Below are 16,277 nucleotides of genomic sequence, written 5' to 3' on the forward strand. Positions count from 1 at the left end.
TCCACCCCCGAAGAGGATTTAGGGGGCATAAAGGTGCTCTTTAAACGAAGTCCCAGTGATTTAAGGTTGATCTGGGAAGGGGGAAACAGTTCCGTTCTGGTATACGTCGGATTATCTGAAAAATGGGCTTTCAGTCTAAGATTCCTATAGAACCTTTGCAGATCAATTTCAAGTTGAAACATGTCAAAGGGGTAAGTGGGACAGAAGGACAATCCTTTCTGTAGCAATGATGTTTTCGTTGGGCTTAGTATTTGAAATGAGATGTTAATCACCAATGGTTCACTCTTACCAGTGATCGAGTGGCTATTGGGTCCCGATTTCTTTTGAAAACATTGGCCCCCCCTCCGCGTTGGTCGCTTCTTGGTTGGTCGGATACGAGGCCACAGACGCTCCTATATAGAGCGTACTGCCTCTTACACTACACCACCAATGTCTCCACTCTTACCCCTAATTCAACCCTACACTGGCCACAAGAACAAGGGGAAGGCCTTACTCCCACTTTTATTGATGCGTTCCAGTGTAGAACGCACGGCCATGTTGGTTTCTATCCAGCCCTATTTATGAGTGTGTGTTCCACGTTGGAACGCACCGCTATTTCTGCAGGCGCTCCATTATTATACATCACCATATATCTCTTTATCCCTACATTATAGCACATTTAATTTCATAATAGATACATATAATAACCCCCTTCTCTTTTCCACCAGTTTTCCATTTATTTTTACCCATTTTTACACCACATGCCATAGCCACTTCCTGGTCAGAGGTAACATGTCCCGTCCACATAGTATTAAAATCCTATCCAGTGCAAACATACCCTAGGAGACCACATGGTGAGAAGTCTGTAATTCGTTATCCAGTGTTTGAAAAAGGTCCATGTAGGACCGAAACGTCACATGTACACGAATAAGTTGCCTTGCATATGAAAACCAAATAAAAATCAACCAGATACTTCACGCAGTTCCTAAGGGGTGTCTACGTTTATTTTATCTTTGCTTCTACTGGGATGGGACCCCACAACTAGAGCACCCAACTAACGGGACACGAGGGCCACATCCTACCAAAAATGCCTTATCCCAAATCTGCAGCATTTCCAGGAGGTGTGAAGTAGTACAGAACAGGACGGCCGATCTGCAAGCATCACTTAGCAAGGTAACACAGACGCACACGGCCGAAGCTGCTGAGATTTTATTTCGAGAGTTTCTGATGCTGGATTTTGCACATCATTTGCATTTTACAGATTTATATACACAAGATGAATCTAAAAATCTGCTTCACCTTCAGAAACCTCCGCAGCAGAGGCCGAAGTGACCTCGGAAAGTGCAGAAAACCCAACAAACACTGAAATGTACTGGAAAAGACAGTGTATAAATATTTACAGCTGGATGATGTCAGGGAGTGATGATGTCATCTACTGATGAGGTCAGACGGTGATGATGTCACTTAGTGATGATGTCAGATGTTGGTGATAACAAAAAGAGGAGGGGGCGCTCCCTGTGTATTATCCTTAGGGGATAAGGATAAAGCCACCGAGGGAGGTACCTTACCCACTGGTGTTGTGTAGGGCTAGGCACAACACTAGTGTAGAGCCCTACAATGGGGCAGGGGACCAGGCTGCTTCGCTGGTACCGGACACAGCAGAAGGCCGGAGAAGACTGGAAACAGGAACACTTCGCCAGCGGCAGAAAAAATAGTGCACTGCACCGGAGGACTTCAGGTAGGTAGGATTGATTAAAAAACATAAAAACAACTACGCGTTTCGGTGGGGGTCCGCCATAAGGTGGTGGACTGACACCGAAACACATAGTGGCGAAGTGTTTCTGTTTCCAGAAATTGGTGATCCAAGGACATACTGAGCGGGAAATTAGATTGTGAGCTCCTGGGGACAGCATGATGATGATAATGTCTGTAAAGCCCTGCAGAATATGTCAGCGCTATAAGTGTAAAATAAAGAAATGAGGTTAGATAACTATGATGCGAGATGGTGATGATGTCACATGGTCCCCCACCCCTACCCCACATCTCTCTTTGTGCCCAATGACAGATGACATTGCGTAGAATGTAACACCATGAAACAGACATCACAGATGGAGGAGGCCATATCCTAAAGTCCCCTGATTAATAATATGCAAAGTTCATGCGAACTACATCACAAATACCCAGAATATGAGTAAACATTTCTCCTGAACCTTGTGAGGTCTAAGGATTTTTTATATTGTGCTTCTGGATGACCTCAACCTGCCAACTGTAGCCAGATGTCCACGACCTGCTGACCACAGCTGGATGACCACAACCTGCCAGCTGCAGCTAGAGCCTAGGATGAGGGACGCGTGTAGAACATTCAGCTGAGCTCCATATGTGCAGGACCTGTGCTAGGATGATCAGCTGCATTTGTGCAGATATCTGTGCCCCCCTTCCCATAAGTCCTGGTTACTATGCCCCCATAGGTTCTGATTTCTGTGCTCCCATTTCCTTATAGGTTCTGGTTTCTTCACCCCCCTCTCCAAAGATTCCTGTTTCTGGGCCCCTCTCTTAGGTTCTAGTTTCAGGGCCTTCTCTTTTCCATAGGTTCTGGTTTCTGGGTCCCCCTCTCCATAGTTTCCACTTTCTAGTCCAATCTCCAGAGGTCCCTGTTACTGGGCCCCCTATAGGTTCTGGTTTCTGGGGTCCCTATCGGTTCTGGTTTCTGCATTCCCTCTCCCTATAGGTTCTGATTTCTGGGTCTTCCCTCCCAAAGGTTCTGATTTCTGGGCTGCCCATAGTATCTGATTTCTGGACCCTTCCTCCAAAGAGTTCTGGTTTCTGGGCTCCCCATAGGTTCCAGTCTTCCCTCCCATAGGTTCTGTTTTTGGGCTCCCTATAGGTTCTGGTTTCTGGCCCTCTTCCCCATAGGTCCCAGTTTCTGGGCCCCCATAGGTTCTGGTTTCTGGACTCCCCCTCCCTATAGGTTCTGGTTGCTGGGTCTCCCCTCCCATAGGTTGTAGTTTCTGGGCCCCCTATAGCTTCTGGTTTATGGACACACCCTCCCTTTAGGTTCTAGATTCTTGGTCCCCCCCTCCCACAGGTTCTGGTTTCTAGGTCTCCCCTCCACATAGGTTCCTGTTTCTGGGCTTCCCATAGGTTCTAGTTTCTGCACCAAGCTCCCCATAGGTTCTGGTTTCTGGTCCCCCATAGGTTCTGGGTTCAGGATCTGCTTTGTGCTGTGCTTATCATTATATTAGGGAGAGCATTACGACGTTTCTTCCAGGATCCTAGCTCGCTGGAATAGATCTTCATCTGCTGGAACCAGTGCTGAGTTCGGGAATTGTCACTGTCCCGAAAAACAAACCCTTCCCTCCTGACCTCCAGGAGCTCAAAGGTATCTTCACAGTCCGGATCAGTAGACACCACACAGTGGGCCAGTCTCAGGGGGTCCCTGAGCAATACAAATTTTCCATTGCTTTTGTCTTTTATAAGCACTAAAACCGCATCTTTCACTGTTCTGTCAGAAGAGCCGCCATCCAGACCGGAATCGGATGTTCTCTTCACGTTCACCATCAGTAGTGCATGCACATGGTGGAACTTCAGAGCCTTGCACCCCTTCTTCACCCATTGTCCGTCTGTAGGCTGTGCCATCTGCAGAAGCCCCTCTTTAATAAAGCGCGTCTCCTCTCTCGGCCAGCCCACCTGCTTGATGGCCATCTCTCTCATCTCAATGTTGGTCACTTCCCGGTTCTTCCTGCTATCCCGGCGGAAGGAGCGTAATGTCCATGGATTCCCCTCTTGCCTGGTCTTCATGTTTATGTGCTCTAAGTGTGATTCGATTCTGCTCTTGGCTTCCCACAAGCTGCTGTGATCGGGATGAAATTCGGTTGTGCTCTTGAGGATCCGGCTCAGCAGAAGTGGGTACTTGGTAGCCCTTTGTAAGGGAGCCATGAGGAAGGATCGTAGGTTCATGCGTCGCAGGGCAGTATTATCATTCTGAGAGACATCCAGGAAGATTCTGGAAGGAAGAGAAGATGAAGAAGACTTAGATATGGTCAAGACAATGGACAATATTCTACTTCACATCCGCTGCTGTAGCACCAGCCTCAGATGCTCCTCCATTTAGAAAAGCAGATTATTACCACTAAAGGCAGATGCTGCAGTACCCTTATATTAGCAATAGGGGGCAAAATAACATAATAGCAGAGACAACCCTGCGGCTGAACTAATATATAAAGGGACCTTTATCTGTCCTACTTCCAGTCCCCCTCCAGACTCTGCTGTCCTCCCCCAGACACCTCTATCCTTACTCCAGACTCCTCTGTGCTCCTGCAGGCACCTCTGTCCCCTCCTTTAGACCCCTCTGTCCTCCCCAGATTCTTCTGTCTTTCTCCAGACTCCTCTGTTCTCCCCCAGAGCCCTCTGTCCTCTTCCAAACTCTTCTATCCTTCACCAGAACCCTCTGTCCTTCTCCAGACCCTTCTATCCTCCTCCAGACTCCTTTATCCACAACCAGACTCTGCTGTCCTCTTCCAGACCCCCCCCCCATCCTCCTCAAATTCCTCTGTCTTCCTCCAGACTCCTCTGTCCATCCTCCAGACTTGTTTGTCCTCCTCCACACTCCTCTGTATCTGATAGTCCCATATTGGCCCACCTGAGAAGCTCCTTCTCTTTCTCTAGAGTGTTCAGTGTCGCCATGGAGGTTGGTTGTTGGAGACAGTACGTCTGGAAGGCGGGAAGCATGTTCACAAACTCCAGGAAGATCTCCCCAATGCAGATGGTCATCAGGTCATCGTCCCCCTGCAGGCAGCAACAAAACACAATTTAGCACGAACCTGCTGAAGCTAAAAGACCAAATATGTCAAGTACTGAATTGCGAGAGGGTAAGAAGTTGCTTCTTCATAGTCTGAGCGGGATCTTATTGTGCAAAATACAGAGGTCTGAATTGCAGGTTTATGGTGGTCTATTACAGCCATGTATCCCATTAAGCTCTCCAAGAGACTGTAAATCCCATGTGATTAGACTGTAGTATTAAAAGTGGGACTGACTATGTACAGTACCTTGAAAAAGTATTCATACCCCTTGAACTTTTTCACATGTGTTCATGTTACACCCACACACTTAAATGTATTTTATTGGGATTATATGTGATAGACCAATACAAAGTTGCAAGTGTGTATGAAGTGAAGATAAAAGGATACATGGTTTCCAATATTTTTAATAAATAAAAATCTGAAAAGTCTGGTGTGCATTTGTATTCAGCCCCCTGTAGTCTGATGCCCCTATATAAAATCCAGTGTGACCAATTGCCTTCAGAAGTCTCCTAATTAGAAAATCGAGTCCACCTGTGTGTAATGTGTTCTCAGTATAACTCCAAATGTTCTGTGAAGGCCTCAGAGGTTTGTTAGTTAACGTTAGTGATCAAAAAGCATCATGAAGACCAAGGAACACACCAGACAGGTCAGGGATAAAGTTGTAGTGAAATGTACATCAGGGTTAAGTTATATAAAAATATCCCAAGCTCTGAACATCTCACAGAGCACTTTTTAATCCATCATACAACATTGGAAGGAGTATGGCACAACTGCAAACCTACCAAGACATGGCCGTCCACCTAAACTGACAGCTCAGGCAAGGAAAGCACTAATTAGAGCAGCAGCCAAGATGCCCATGGTCACTGTGGAGGAGCTGCAGAGACCCACAGCTCAGGTGGGAGAATCTGTCCACAGGACAACTATTAGTCGTGTAGTGAAGAGGCTTTTCTTCAGCAGGGACAGGGAAGCTGGTCAGACTTGAAGGGAAGATGGATGCAGCTCAATACAGGGTAATCCTGGAGGAAAACCTGGTAGAGGCTGAAAAAGACTTGAGATGGGCGGAGATTCACCTTCCAGCAGGACAACAACCGTAAACATAGAGCCAAAGCCAGGGGCGTAGCTATAGGGGGTGCAGAGGTAGCAGTCGCTACCGGGCCCAGGAGCCTGAGGGGGCCCAAAGACCCTTGTGCCCCATTAGAAGACACCGGTATAATAGAAAGTGCAAGCTGGTCAAGTTACACCTCTGGCTGGAGGGATGGGGTTTGGTCAAGAATGTGGCATGGGGGAGGGGGTGCCATTTCAATTTTTTCCCCTCAGGCTGCATGAAGGCTATGTGCTTCCCTGACCCTCACCACAAAGCACTGAGGGAAGGGGGGCCCAAACTGAACTTATGCACCAGGGCCCATGAGCCTTTAGCTACGCCCCTGGCCAAAGCTACAATGGAATGGTTTAGATCAAAGCATATTCATGTGTTAGAAGAAGACAAGACTTTTCAGATGGCAAGACTTAAAAATCGCTGTTCACAGACGTTCTCCATTCAATCTAACTGAGCGTGAGCTATTTTGAAAAAATAATGGGCAAAAACTTCAGCCTTTAGATTGGGGCAAAAACATACCCCAAAAGACTGCAGCTGGAATTGCAGCAAAAGGTGGTTCTGGTGTGCGGGGGCGGCGCGCTGACATGACGTGGATGCCATAAAACATCTGTTGCAGCTCCACCTTCCCTTCCTGGTCTATGATGAGCGCGCTCGTTTGAAGTGCTTGCCGCTGCTTTGCTTGCCGCTGCTTGGCTTGCCGCTGCTTGGCTTGCCCTCCGCTTGCTTCAATCTTTGGCGTCCCCAGGTCCGGATGAAGAGCTCCGCCTCGGATGTCCCTGTATGGTATGCCTGGTTCTCTGATGAAGGCTGTCGGCTGTGCTTCGCTCCTCGGTGAACTGCTGGCGGCGACTGGGAGGTGGTAAGGAGAGGAGAATTCCTATCTGGAGGACAATGGGGATTTATCCTTTACTGTAGCGGAGGAGATGGATGGATTGTCCGGATGAGGGGGGTCGTCTGGGTTAAATTGATTTCTCCTCACCTGACAAGGGGGGAAGTTGTGTGACTTGGGCGAAGGAGTGCAGGCAAGCCCGTGTATATATATATCTTCCTGGGATGTAAAGGAGGATGAGTTTCGTGGGAGTTGGAGCTTGGGTTATATGTTGGCTGGCTGAACTCTGCAGATAACCAGAATATAAGAAAAGCTACATAATATTCTCTAATGGTTTCTGCTTAATTAATTTCAAAGTGACAACAACCATGAGAGTGGCTGATTTTTGTTGTTGCAGGTTAACACACCTAATCACCTGTTTTATTAACTGCATGAAGCTATTTAAAATGCTTTACTCTGAAGGTTTTCTGACTCTGTTCAAAACCGTGTAAACCCTGTTTGAAGGACTCCTTTGTCGTGCTTTGCTGGAATATTTTGGAGTTTGTTTGTATCTTCCATTGGCCTCTGCCTGAAGGCTGAGCATGAAAATTTGAGTTAACCTTATTTTCTTTTTTCCTTAAAAAGACTAACTCTGGACTAATGCATGATTGGGGTACTCACATTCATAATTATGGTATAACATCTGAATATCCTAACTGCTAAACATTGGCCAAGTGCACCTAATACCCTCTGGAAATCCTACTATTACTACCTGGTCTCAAGAATACTACTGTAACTTTGAACTTATCTCTATCGTGCCTAAACTGACTTATATTCATCAAGTAATTTTCTAACCATTGTTTGCGTGTTGTTAAGGTTTATGGATTCATTTTGTTTTTTGTTTACACTTACATGAGGAAGGAAGGGTTTTGTTAGAGGTGAGCTGTATTGAATTCAAATAAAATAATAATTGTGGAGGGAGATAACAGTCTGGAGGTAACAATGGTTAAAAAGAAGGATGATAAGGAAAAAAGTGGTGTTGCAGAGGAGGTCTAGTATGTACGCCTGTCCTAGGCAAGAGGTGATGAGAACAAAAAGTGATCGGGAAGGAAAAATGGACAGATTGCTACAGGATCTACCTAGTATAGTGAATAAGGGGCAGAGTTAATCTAACCCTTAGAGTAAAAATTTGGTGGGAAGTAGTGAGGACATGGAAGACTCTGAGGGGGTGTAACATCTCCAACTGGTGCAGTAGATTCTCCGACACTATCTGACATTATGTCGGCAGGGTCTAAGTCTAACTTGGTGCTGGAGATGATGACGAGACAAATAGGAGAATTAAAGGCTTAAGTGCAATTGGTTAGAGACGATTGCAAGAAGGTTGGAGAAAGAGTCACCTGCGCAGAACAAAGGGTAAGCGAGTTGGAAGATCAAATATCAGGTGTTGTTAAAGATCTTAAGAGCCTGAAAGGGGAGAAAGTGGCCCTTAGTAAGAAAATTACAGAGTTGGAAGATAGAGATAGAAGATCAAATATTAGTCATAGGTATACCTGAGAAAACGGAGGGTGCAAATTGTGCACAAAATATTCAAAAATGGATTATTGATATGGTTGGGGGGGGGGGGGAAATCTTTCTAACTCATTTACAGTTGAGCACATAGGATACCAATGAAAAATGCAGTGGGCAATTATCCAAGAACAGTAATAGCAAAAATCACACCGTTTTAAGGATAAGGAGGTTGTTATGTGTAAAATAAGATCACTTGAGTCAGTGGAAATACATGGTTCAAAAGTATCACTCTGTCCGGATGACTCCTCCACAACTCAAAATGAGAGAGAGAAATACATTGATGTCAAACATAGACTCCGCCTGGCGGATACAGCTTACTCTCTGTTGTATCCTGCAAAATTGTATATAAGGATCAAACTAGATTTTTCTCTTCGTCCCAGAAGTGGTTGGAAACTGTGGGTTTAGGATTTGCTATGTGGTACCATAGTAAAAGAAGGCAATGTACGTGATTGATGTTTAATGGAATGGATGGGGAGGGGAGGTGGACTTCGCATCAGAAGTAGGGTGTGAATTCTGTACATGGGAGTGACGCACCAGTAAGGGGGCGGAGGGGAATGGGGAAAGATTTTTTTTTTTTTTAAGGAAATTGTTAAAAAAAGGGGAAAAAAAGTTATTAGTGATTAAAGTCTTATTTTGGAACGTTAGAGGTTTGGGGGAGAAAGTGAAAAACTTTGCTGTGTTTAGTGTTGTAGGTAGATATCTTCCAGCAATAGTATTCTTAATAGAGACTTATAAGTTAAAAGAAAGGTTGGGCTTGTTTTAAAGGAAATGGATAGCTCATCAATTTCATTCTGTTTACAGTGGGTATAGCAGGGGGTTAGTATACTGAGTCCTAAATATATTCTATGAACAATTATTTCTCGAAGGATCGATGCAGAGGGGCGCTATGTCTTTCTGTATGGATGCTTCGAGGGGATAAGATGGGTGGTGGCAGGAATTTATATCCCGCCACCCTATAAACATGAGGTGTTGCTTAAGCTGTATGATTTTCTGCAGGATAAGCAAAATTGCCCAATGCTATTGCACAATGAATGAAGATTTGGATAGATTGAGCAAAAAAGATATGTTTAAAAAGGTGGGGTGGACGCCATTAATGAAGTTACCCCAAGAACTTGGTTGGTGTGATACAGTATATGGAGGATCCATAATCCCATAGTGAAACTGTTTTCTTGTTATAGCAAAACTCATGAGTCTCTTTCTAGGATTGACCTGGTCTTTTGAAATCAATTGACATTTCAGAGTAAAGTGGCGGTCTCGTATGAGCCAAGGGGTGTCTCAGACCACTCCCCAGTATTAATAAAGGTAGATGCAAAGCTAGAAGTTGTCAATGGTACTTGCAAACCTTATTCAGTTAATCCTATCTGGCTTAACCTAACGGGACAGGAAAGCAATCTTGAAAGAGAGTTGATTTCCTTTTTTGAGATAAAGTTTCTGCTGGGGTTCACGTGGTCTGGGACACTGCAAAGGCTTATGTGTGAGGGTTACTAAATAAAAATGTTATAGAATTAAAAAAAGAGTTTAAGAAGAAGGAAGATGATTTAAAGTTAATATAGATAAAAATGGAGAAAAAAATGCTAACTCAAAAAATTGTGAAATCTAGAGAGGCTTGGTTGAAGGCATCTATTAAATATGATAACTTTCTTAAAAAAAAGGCACAGAACATTGATTTATTTATTAAAACTAGAAGATATTGGGAGGGGGGTAGGCCTGGAAAGTTTTTGTCCGGGATTATTAGCAAAATGGAAAGGGCGGTAAATATTGTGTCAATTCCAGAAAAAGGAGGCATAGTATATAATGATCCAGACAAAATATTGGATGTGTTTAGAGAATACTATAAAGATCTGTACTCTACACATTTTGAAGGGATATTAAGATTCCAATACTAAGTGTCAGTCAGCGGGAAGCATTAGATAGTCCCATCTCATAGAGTGAAGTATTAGCTGCAATAGCGGATGCTCCCTCTGGTAAAGCAGCGGGCCCAGATGGTTTACCCATAGAATTATATTTAAAAAAATAGAGAGTTTTGAGGAAGTAGACTGTTGGAAGTCTTTCTATACTCCAACAACTTGGCGTGCTTACCTGCCTCAATGGGGAAAGCAACAATTATCTGAATTCCTGAAGAAGGTAAGGATAGTCTGGACCCGGGTTCATACCATCCTATCTCATTGATGAATAACGACTAAGATCCTTGCTAGAATATTGGCGAGGAGACTGAAGGGGGTAATTACACACTTGGTGCATGAGGACCGAAACAGATTTATTCGGGAAAGACCAACTTCTTTAAACCTTTTCAGAATTTTCGCTAATATTCAATGGGTGGGTAATGATTATGCTGAAGGTGGCTCTATTCTGTCTCTAGATGCGACAAAAGCTTTCAATAGCGTGGAATGGGGCTTTTTGTGGGAAACCCTGGGTTACTTTGGTTTTGGTTCTGAGTGAAGATCATTTATGACGATCCGAGAGCACGGATATCTGTTAATGGTCAATTGTGAGAATTTCTGCATGGAGAGGGGTATGAGGCAGGGTTGCACTCTTTCTCCCTTGCTTTTTGCCCTGGTGGTGGAACCATTGGCAGCCAAGATTAGACAGAATGCAGGTATTGAGGGATTTGGAGTAAAGGGAAGTGAGGATAAAATATCACTTTATGCAGATGATTTTCATAAAACAGGTGATGACAATGATGGAGGAATTTGGTAGTCTCTCGGGTATAACAATTGGAATAAATCAATACTTTTACCGTTATGTGATAAGCTTGAGGTAGTGGATGAAAGGTTAACTATTCTGGGCCACCAGGACATGGTTTCTGAAAATGTCTAAATTAATTTTGGTGCCCCCATTTCTTAGCTCTATTGTTTGTATATATAATGGTGTGCAGCCATTTCGTTTTTTGTAAATTAATTTTGGTCTAATGTTTTCATTGTATATTTTAATGTTGGAATAAAGATGAATAAAAAACTAAAAGTCTGGTGTGCATTTGTATTCAGCCCCCTGTACTCTGACACCCCTAAATAAAATCCAGTGTGACCAATTGCCTTCAGAAGTCTCCTAATTAGTAAATCGAGTCCACCTGTGTGTAATGTCTTCTCAGTATAACTCCAGATGTTCTGTAAAGTCCTCAGAGGTTTGTTAGTGAACATTAGTGATAAAAAGCATCATGAAGACCAAGGAACACATCACACAGGTCAGGGATAAAGTTGTAGTGAAATGTACATCAGGGTTAAGTTATAAAAAAATATCCCAAGCTCTGAACATCTCACGGAACAGAATGGTTTTCTCGGTTTTCACTGAACCGAACGGAATGGTTTTCAATCCATCATCCAAAATTGGCACAACTGCAAACCTACCAAAACAAGGCCGTCCAACTGGCAAAGAGAGCACTAATTAGGGCAGCAGTCAAAAGGCCCATGGTCACTCTGGAGGACCTGCACAGATCCACACATGAGCTGTGGATCTGTGCAGGCCCACAGCCCACCTGAGCTGTGGAGCTGAGGACCTGCACAGATCCACAGCTCAGGTGGGAGAATCTGTCCACAGGACAACTATAAGTCATGTAGTGAAGAGGCTTTTCTTCAGCAGGGACAGGGAAGCTGGTCAGACTTGAAGGGAAGATGGATGCAGCTCAATACAGGGTAATCCTGGAGGAAAACCTGGTAGAGGCTGAAAAAGACTTGAGACTAGGGGGGAAATTCACTTTCTAGAAGGTCAACAACCCTAAACATAGAGCCAAAGCTACAATAGAATGGTTTAAATCAAAGCATATTCATGTGTTAGAAGAAGACAAGACTTTTCAGATGGCAAGACTTGAAAATCGCTGTTCACAGACGTTCTCCATTCAATCTAACTGAGCGTGAGCTATTTTGAAAAGAAAATGGGCAAAAACTTCAGCCTCTAGATTTGCAAAGCTGGTAGACACATACCCCAACAGATTGCAGCAAAAGGTGGTCCTTAAAAGTATTGATTCAGGGGGCTGAATACAAATGCACCCTACACTTTCCAGATTTGTATTTATTAAAAATGTTGAAGACCACGTATTATTTTCTTTTCACTTTACACATACTTGCTACTTTGTGTTGGTCTATCACATAAAATCCCAATAAAATACATTTAAGTTTTTCGGTGTAATGTGAAATTTTTTTGGAAAAGATCAAGGGGTGTGAATATTTTTTTCAGGGCACTGTATACATGGGACTGAGCTGGTATTTCACTTGTCTGCAGTTGACTATATCCTAAGGGAAAGAAACCTTGGCTGTAGTAATTTATAAGAAGCCTGAGATGTCCATCAATATTGTGGAGAGGATGGATGTTCATTAGATGTCAGGCAGTGTCCACGTGTTCATAGATGTTCTTGATATGTCAGGTGATGTCCTGGTAGTGATGGAGCTTCACTGGATGTCAGGTAGTGTCCTAGTGTTGATGGCTTATGAGATGTCAGTTGGTGTCCTGGTGTTGATGGAGGTTCATGAGATGTCAGGCAGTGTCATGATGTTCATGGAAGTTTATGAGATGCCATGCGATGTCCTGGTGTTGATAGAAGTTCATGAGATGTCAGGAAGTGTCCTCATATTAATGGAAGTTCATGAGATATCAAATGGTATCCTGGTGTTGATGGTTCATGAGATATCAGGCGGTGTCCTGGTCTTGATGGAGGTTCATGAGATGTCAGGTGGTATCCTGGTGTTAATGGACGTTCATGAGATGCCAGGCGGTGTCCTTGCGTTGCTGGAAATTCATAGGATCTCCATCATATATATGATAGAAGTTCATGGGATATCAAGTTTATGGTAGGCAATGTCCTGGTGTTGATAAAATTCATGGAATATTAGGCAATCTTCTGGTGGTGATGGAAGTTCATGGGAAGTCAGGTGGTGTCCTCATGTTTAAGGACGTCCATGGGAAGTTAGGTGGTGCCCTGATGTTGATGGAAGTTCATGAGATGTCACGAAGTGTCCTCGTGTGGATGGAAGTTCATGGTATCTCAGACGGTGTACTTGTATTGATGGAATTTCATTGTACATCAGGAAGTGTCCTCATGGTAATGGAACTTCATGGGATTTGAATTGGTGTCCTGGTGTTGATGGAAGTTTATGAGATGTCAAGTGGTGTCCTGGTGTTGATGACAGTTCATGGAATATTAGGCAGTGTCCTGGTGTTTATGGAACTTTATGGGATGTAACGTGCTGTACTGGTGTTTATGGAAGTTTATGGGATGTCAGGTAGTGTTCTGTTGTTGATGGAAGGTTATGGCATGTCAGGTGGTGTACTAGTGTCAATGAAAGTTCATAAGATGTCAGGTGGTGTCCTGGAGTTGATGGAAGTTCATGGTATTGTCACAGTGCGGTGTGGGGGGAAAATTCCACACCGAACACCGATGGGAAGCGGGAACAGAAACTAGGCCTGGACACTGGGGAAAGGGAGCTGGTCACCTCCTAGAGCAACCCTAATGCAAGTCCTGACTAACTATAAGTATGAAAAGGCCTCGATGGCAGGGAAGTTCATACACCAGAACCTAGGGCCCTAACACACCCTGTAGAACCCAGATAATAGTGTCAGGACTAGAGACGACCGGTTCCTCCACCAGAAGGACGAACCAGAATCTCCCTCAGGCCTAGAAACAAAGGAAAGAGGAAGACAAAACTTACTGTCATGTTCTAGTGCGGGTCCACCTGACCCCTAGAACATCTAACAACAAGTTTTCAGAAATGTTCTAGTAAGTGTCACCCTGACCCCTAGAACATCCTACAACGAAAGTAATACCAATACACACACACACACACACACACACACAGAGATAACAGTGAGTAGAAAACTGGAACGGCAGGTAAGAAACCAGTGGCAAGAACAACAACTGCACCAAGAGCACCGGTATACTAGGCCCCTTACCTGCCGCAGCTGCTGGAAGAAACACCAGCAGTCCACCCAACAACTACTGGAACTCATGCATATGTACTGGAACCCGAACTCCATACAGGACATAGTACAAACAACAAACACAGAACCCAGCACACCCGTAACTGCCTGGACCCCCATGCGGAGAGGATGGACGGCGGCCTCAGGCAGAGCTGCACACTGACTCATTGTTCCCCCTCCGGGGAACCCAAGAGCCCTCTCACTGAAGGCACAGACAGGGGAAATGTCTAGCATCCATGCAGGACTATACACACCAGAAACAGACCTGACATGGGACAACAACTAGACATACAACACCAACCCGTAACATTAACCATACCACACATAGAAACAGAGTAGGAAGGGAAGGTGACATCAATTTATCACTAGGTGACCCTCAAGAACTGGGCAGAAGGAACACCCAGGACAGGAGCATAGCTCCAGCACCAAACAAAGGCTGGTGGACAACTAAATCTCCTGGCCCTCAGCAACAGGATAAATAGCACCCAGGCCAGGGACTTAACCCCACAACTACCAGACAGGGAAGGAACCGGGATACAGGGAGCAGTACACACACATGCTGCATAAACTACTCGTTGCCCAAGGCAATCAGCATACACGGCAAAAGTGTCACAGCGAACAACACCGGACCGTGACAGGTATGTCATGTGGTGTTCTCGTGTTGATGGAAGTTCATGGTATGTCAGGAAGTATCCTCATGCTGACTATCATGTTACACATGCATGGTTTGCCTTTTCATTATGTGTGTCCCTTCTCTCTTTCCCTAGCTTCTGCTCTCTCTCTTGTCTCCTCCCCTCTTCTTCATTCTGGCTTCACCCCTCATCTCAGCTACTTGCTCTGTTAGCTGCTCACAGCATGATTTTTGACCTATCCATTTGTTCATCAGTGTATGATCTGCACAGTTTGGAATAAACTTCTTCACGATCTACAAGGTGTCGTTTGGATCGAGTCACTGTCAGCAAATTCACCTAAGATTGATGGTTACCGCTATCTCAGCACAACTGTAAGTTACAGAGATCACACTTTCAATGCTTAGATTGGAGAGGCAGAACAGTAAAAAAATCAGTGAAGGGATCTTACAAGATCTGCAAAATATCTTTCAAAGGATCCTTGCTAGCAATGCATGTATAGTGAGATGTATATGGACACTGGAATATAGCAGAATATATGTACAAGACTGTATACTCCAGCCAGCAAGTAAATCTCAGCATAAGATTCATCAGTTTTCTGCACAGATTATTGAAGAAACTGTTCATGCAACTGTTATTTAATCAGCTCCTAGACTGTCTGTATTGTCACATGCATTCTGCCTGAAAGTCAATCTAAGCTCTGTATGCAATCAAAACTAACTTTGCAGCAGCCAATGCCATTGCTAAACTTCTCTCTGACTCCCCCTCCCACTGGTTGCCTAGGAAACCCTCTCCCAGAGCCAGAAGATTGATACATTTCTATGCAAACACATACCTTGTGATTTAACCCTCTGCTTGCCATCACAATGCACCAGCAAGGCAATGTACAATCTGAGGAACCTAATACACAGAAAGAACCTGAACTTCCAACAGCTCAGGAGTCAGATCCTCAAGGCCACATAAAACAAAAACGTTTAGTGAAGCCAACCTGGAAAGTCCAAGAGAACTATGAGGCTGACAAAGAAGAACTGCTGCAGAACATCAGCCACTCATGGTCTAAAACTATTGAATGCATGTCAGCTCTGTCTCAACCAACTCATAAGGTATTGCACCTAGAGGGCGATGTTAAGCAGTTGAATGCTGCCTATGAGAACTACCAAAGACTGTCTGCTAAATATGCTGATCTCTAAAAGCGGTACAACACAGAAAATTCCTTAAAAGAATTACAGGAATTGAATGAGCTCAATCTTGAAAGAGACGATCTAGCAATACAAACAAGGACAAAAACAGATGTAAAAATCGCACATCTCCATGAATCTAGATCCCATCTCTCCACAACTTCTAAGCGCTCCACACGATCTTCCAAATCCTTAAGATCAACATCATCTACTCTCAGCCAACGTCTCATCAAAGACCGCGCTGATGCAGAGGCTTCTAAAATCCAGGCAGTTTTCGCCCAAGAGAAAGCAAAAATGGAAGCTGAGGCTGCA

The 16,277-nt window shown here is 44.3% G+C and overlaps 1 protein-coding gene across 2 annotated transcripts in view; it reads right to left on the reverse strand.

Moving 5' to 3' along the window:
• Window positions 1-1,223: 1,223 nt before the first annotated feature.
• The window catches only part of LOC121008448, a 92,637-nt gene continuing 77,583 nt past the window's right edge, over window positions 1,224-16,277 (reverse strand). Inside the window, exons 6-8 of one of the 2 annotated variants that reach the window (XR_005780584.1) lie at window positions 4,619-4,764; window positions 2,275-3,982; window positions 1,224-2,232 (exon numbers count right to left, since the gene is read on the reverse strand). Coding sequence is in view for 1 of the 2 variants with exons in the window: in XM_040441009.1 (XP_040296943.1) it covers window positions 3,184-3,982; window positions 4,619-4,764 (945 nt within the window). In the remaining variant the exon portion in view is untranslated. Of the gene's footprint in view, window positions 3,983-4,618; window positions 4,765-16,277 lie in introns of both variants that reach the window. The other variant, XM_040441009.1, reaches the window with a different exon arrangement.

This window comes from Bufo bufo, chromosome 7 (assembly GCF_905171765.1).
Source record: "Bufo bufo chromosome 7, aBufBuf1.1, whole genome shotgun sequence".
NCBI classification, from domain to species: Eukaryota; Metazoa; Chordata; class Amphibia; order Anura; family Bufonidae; genus Bufo; species Bufo bufo.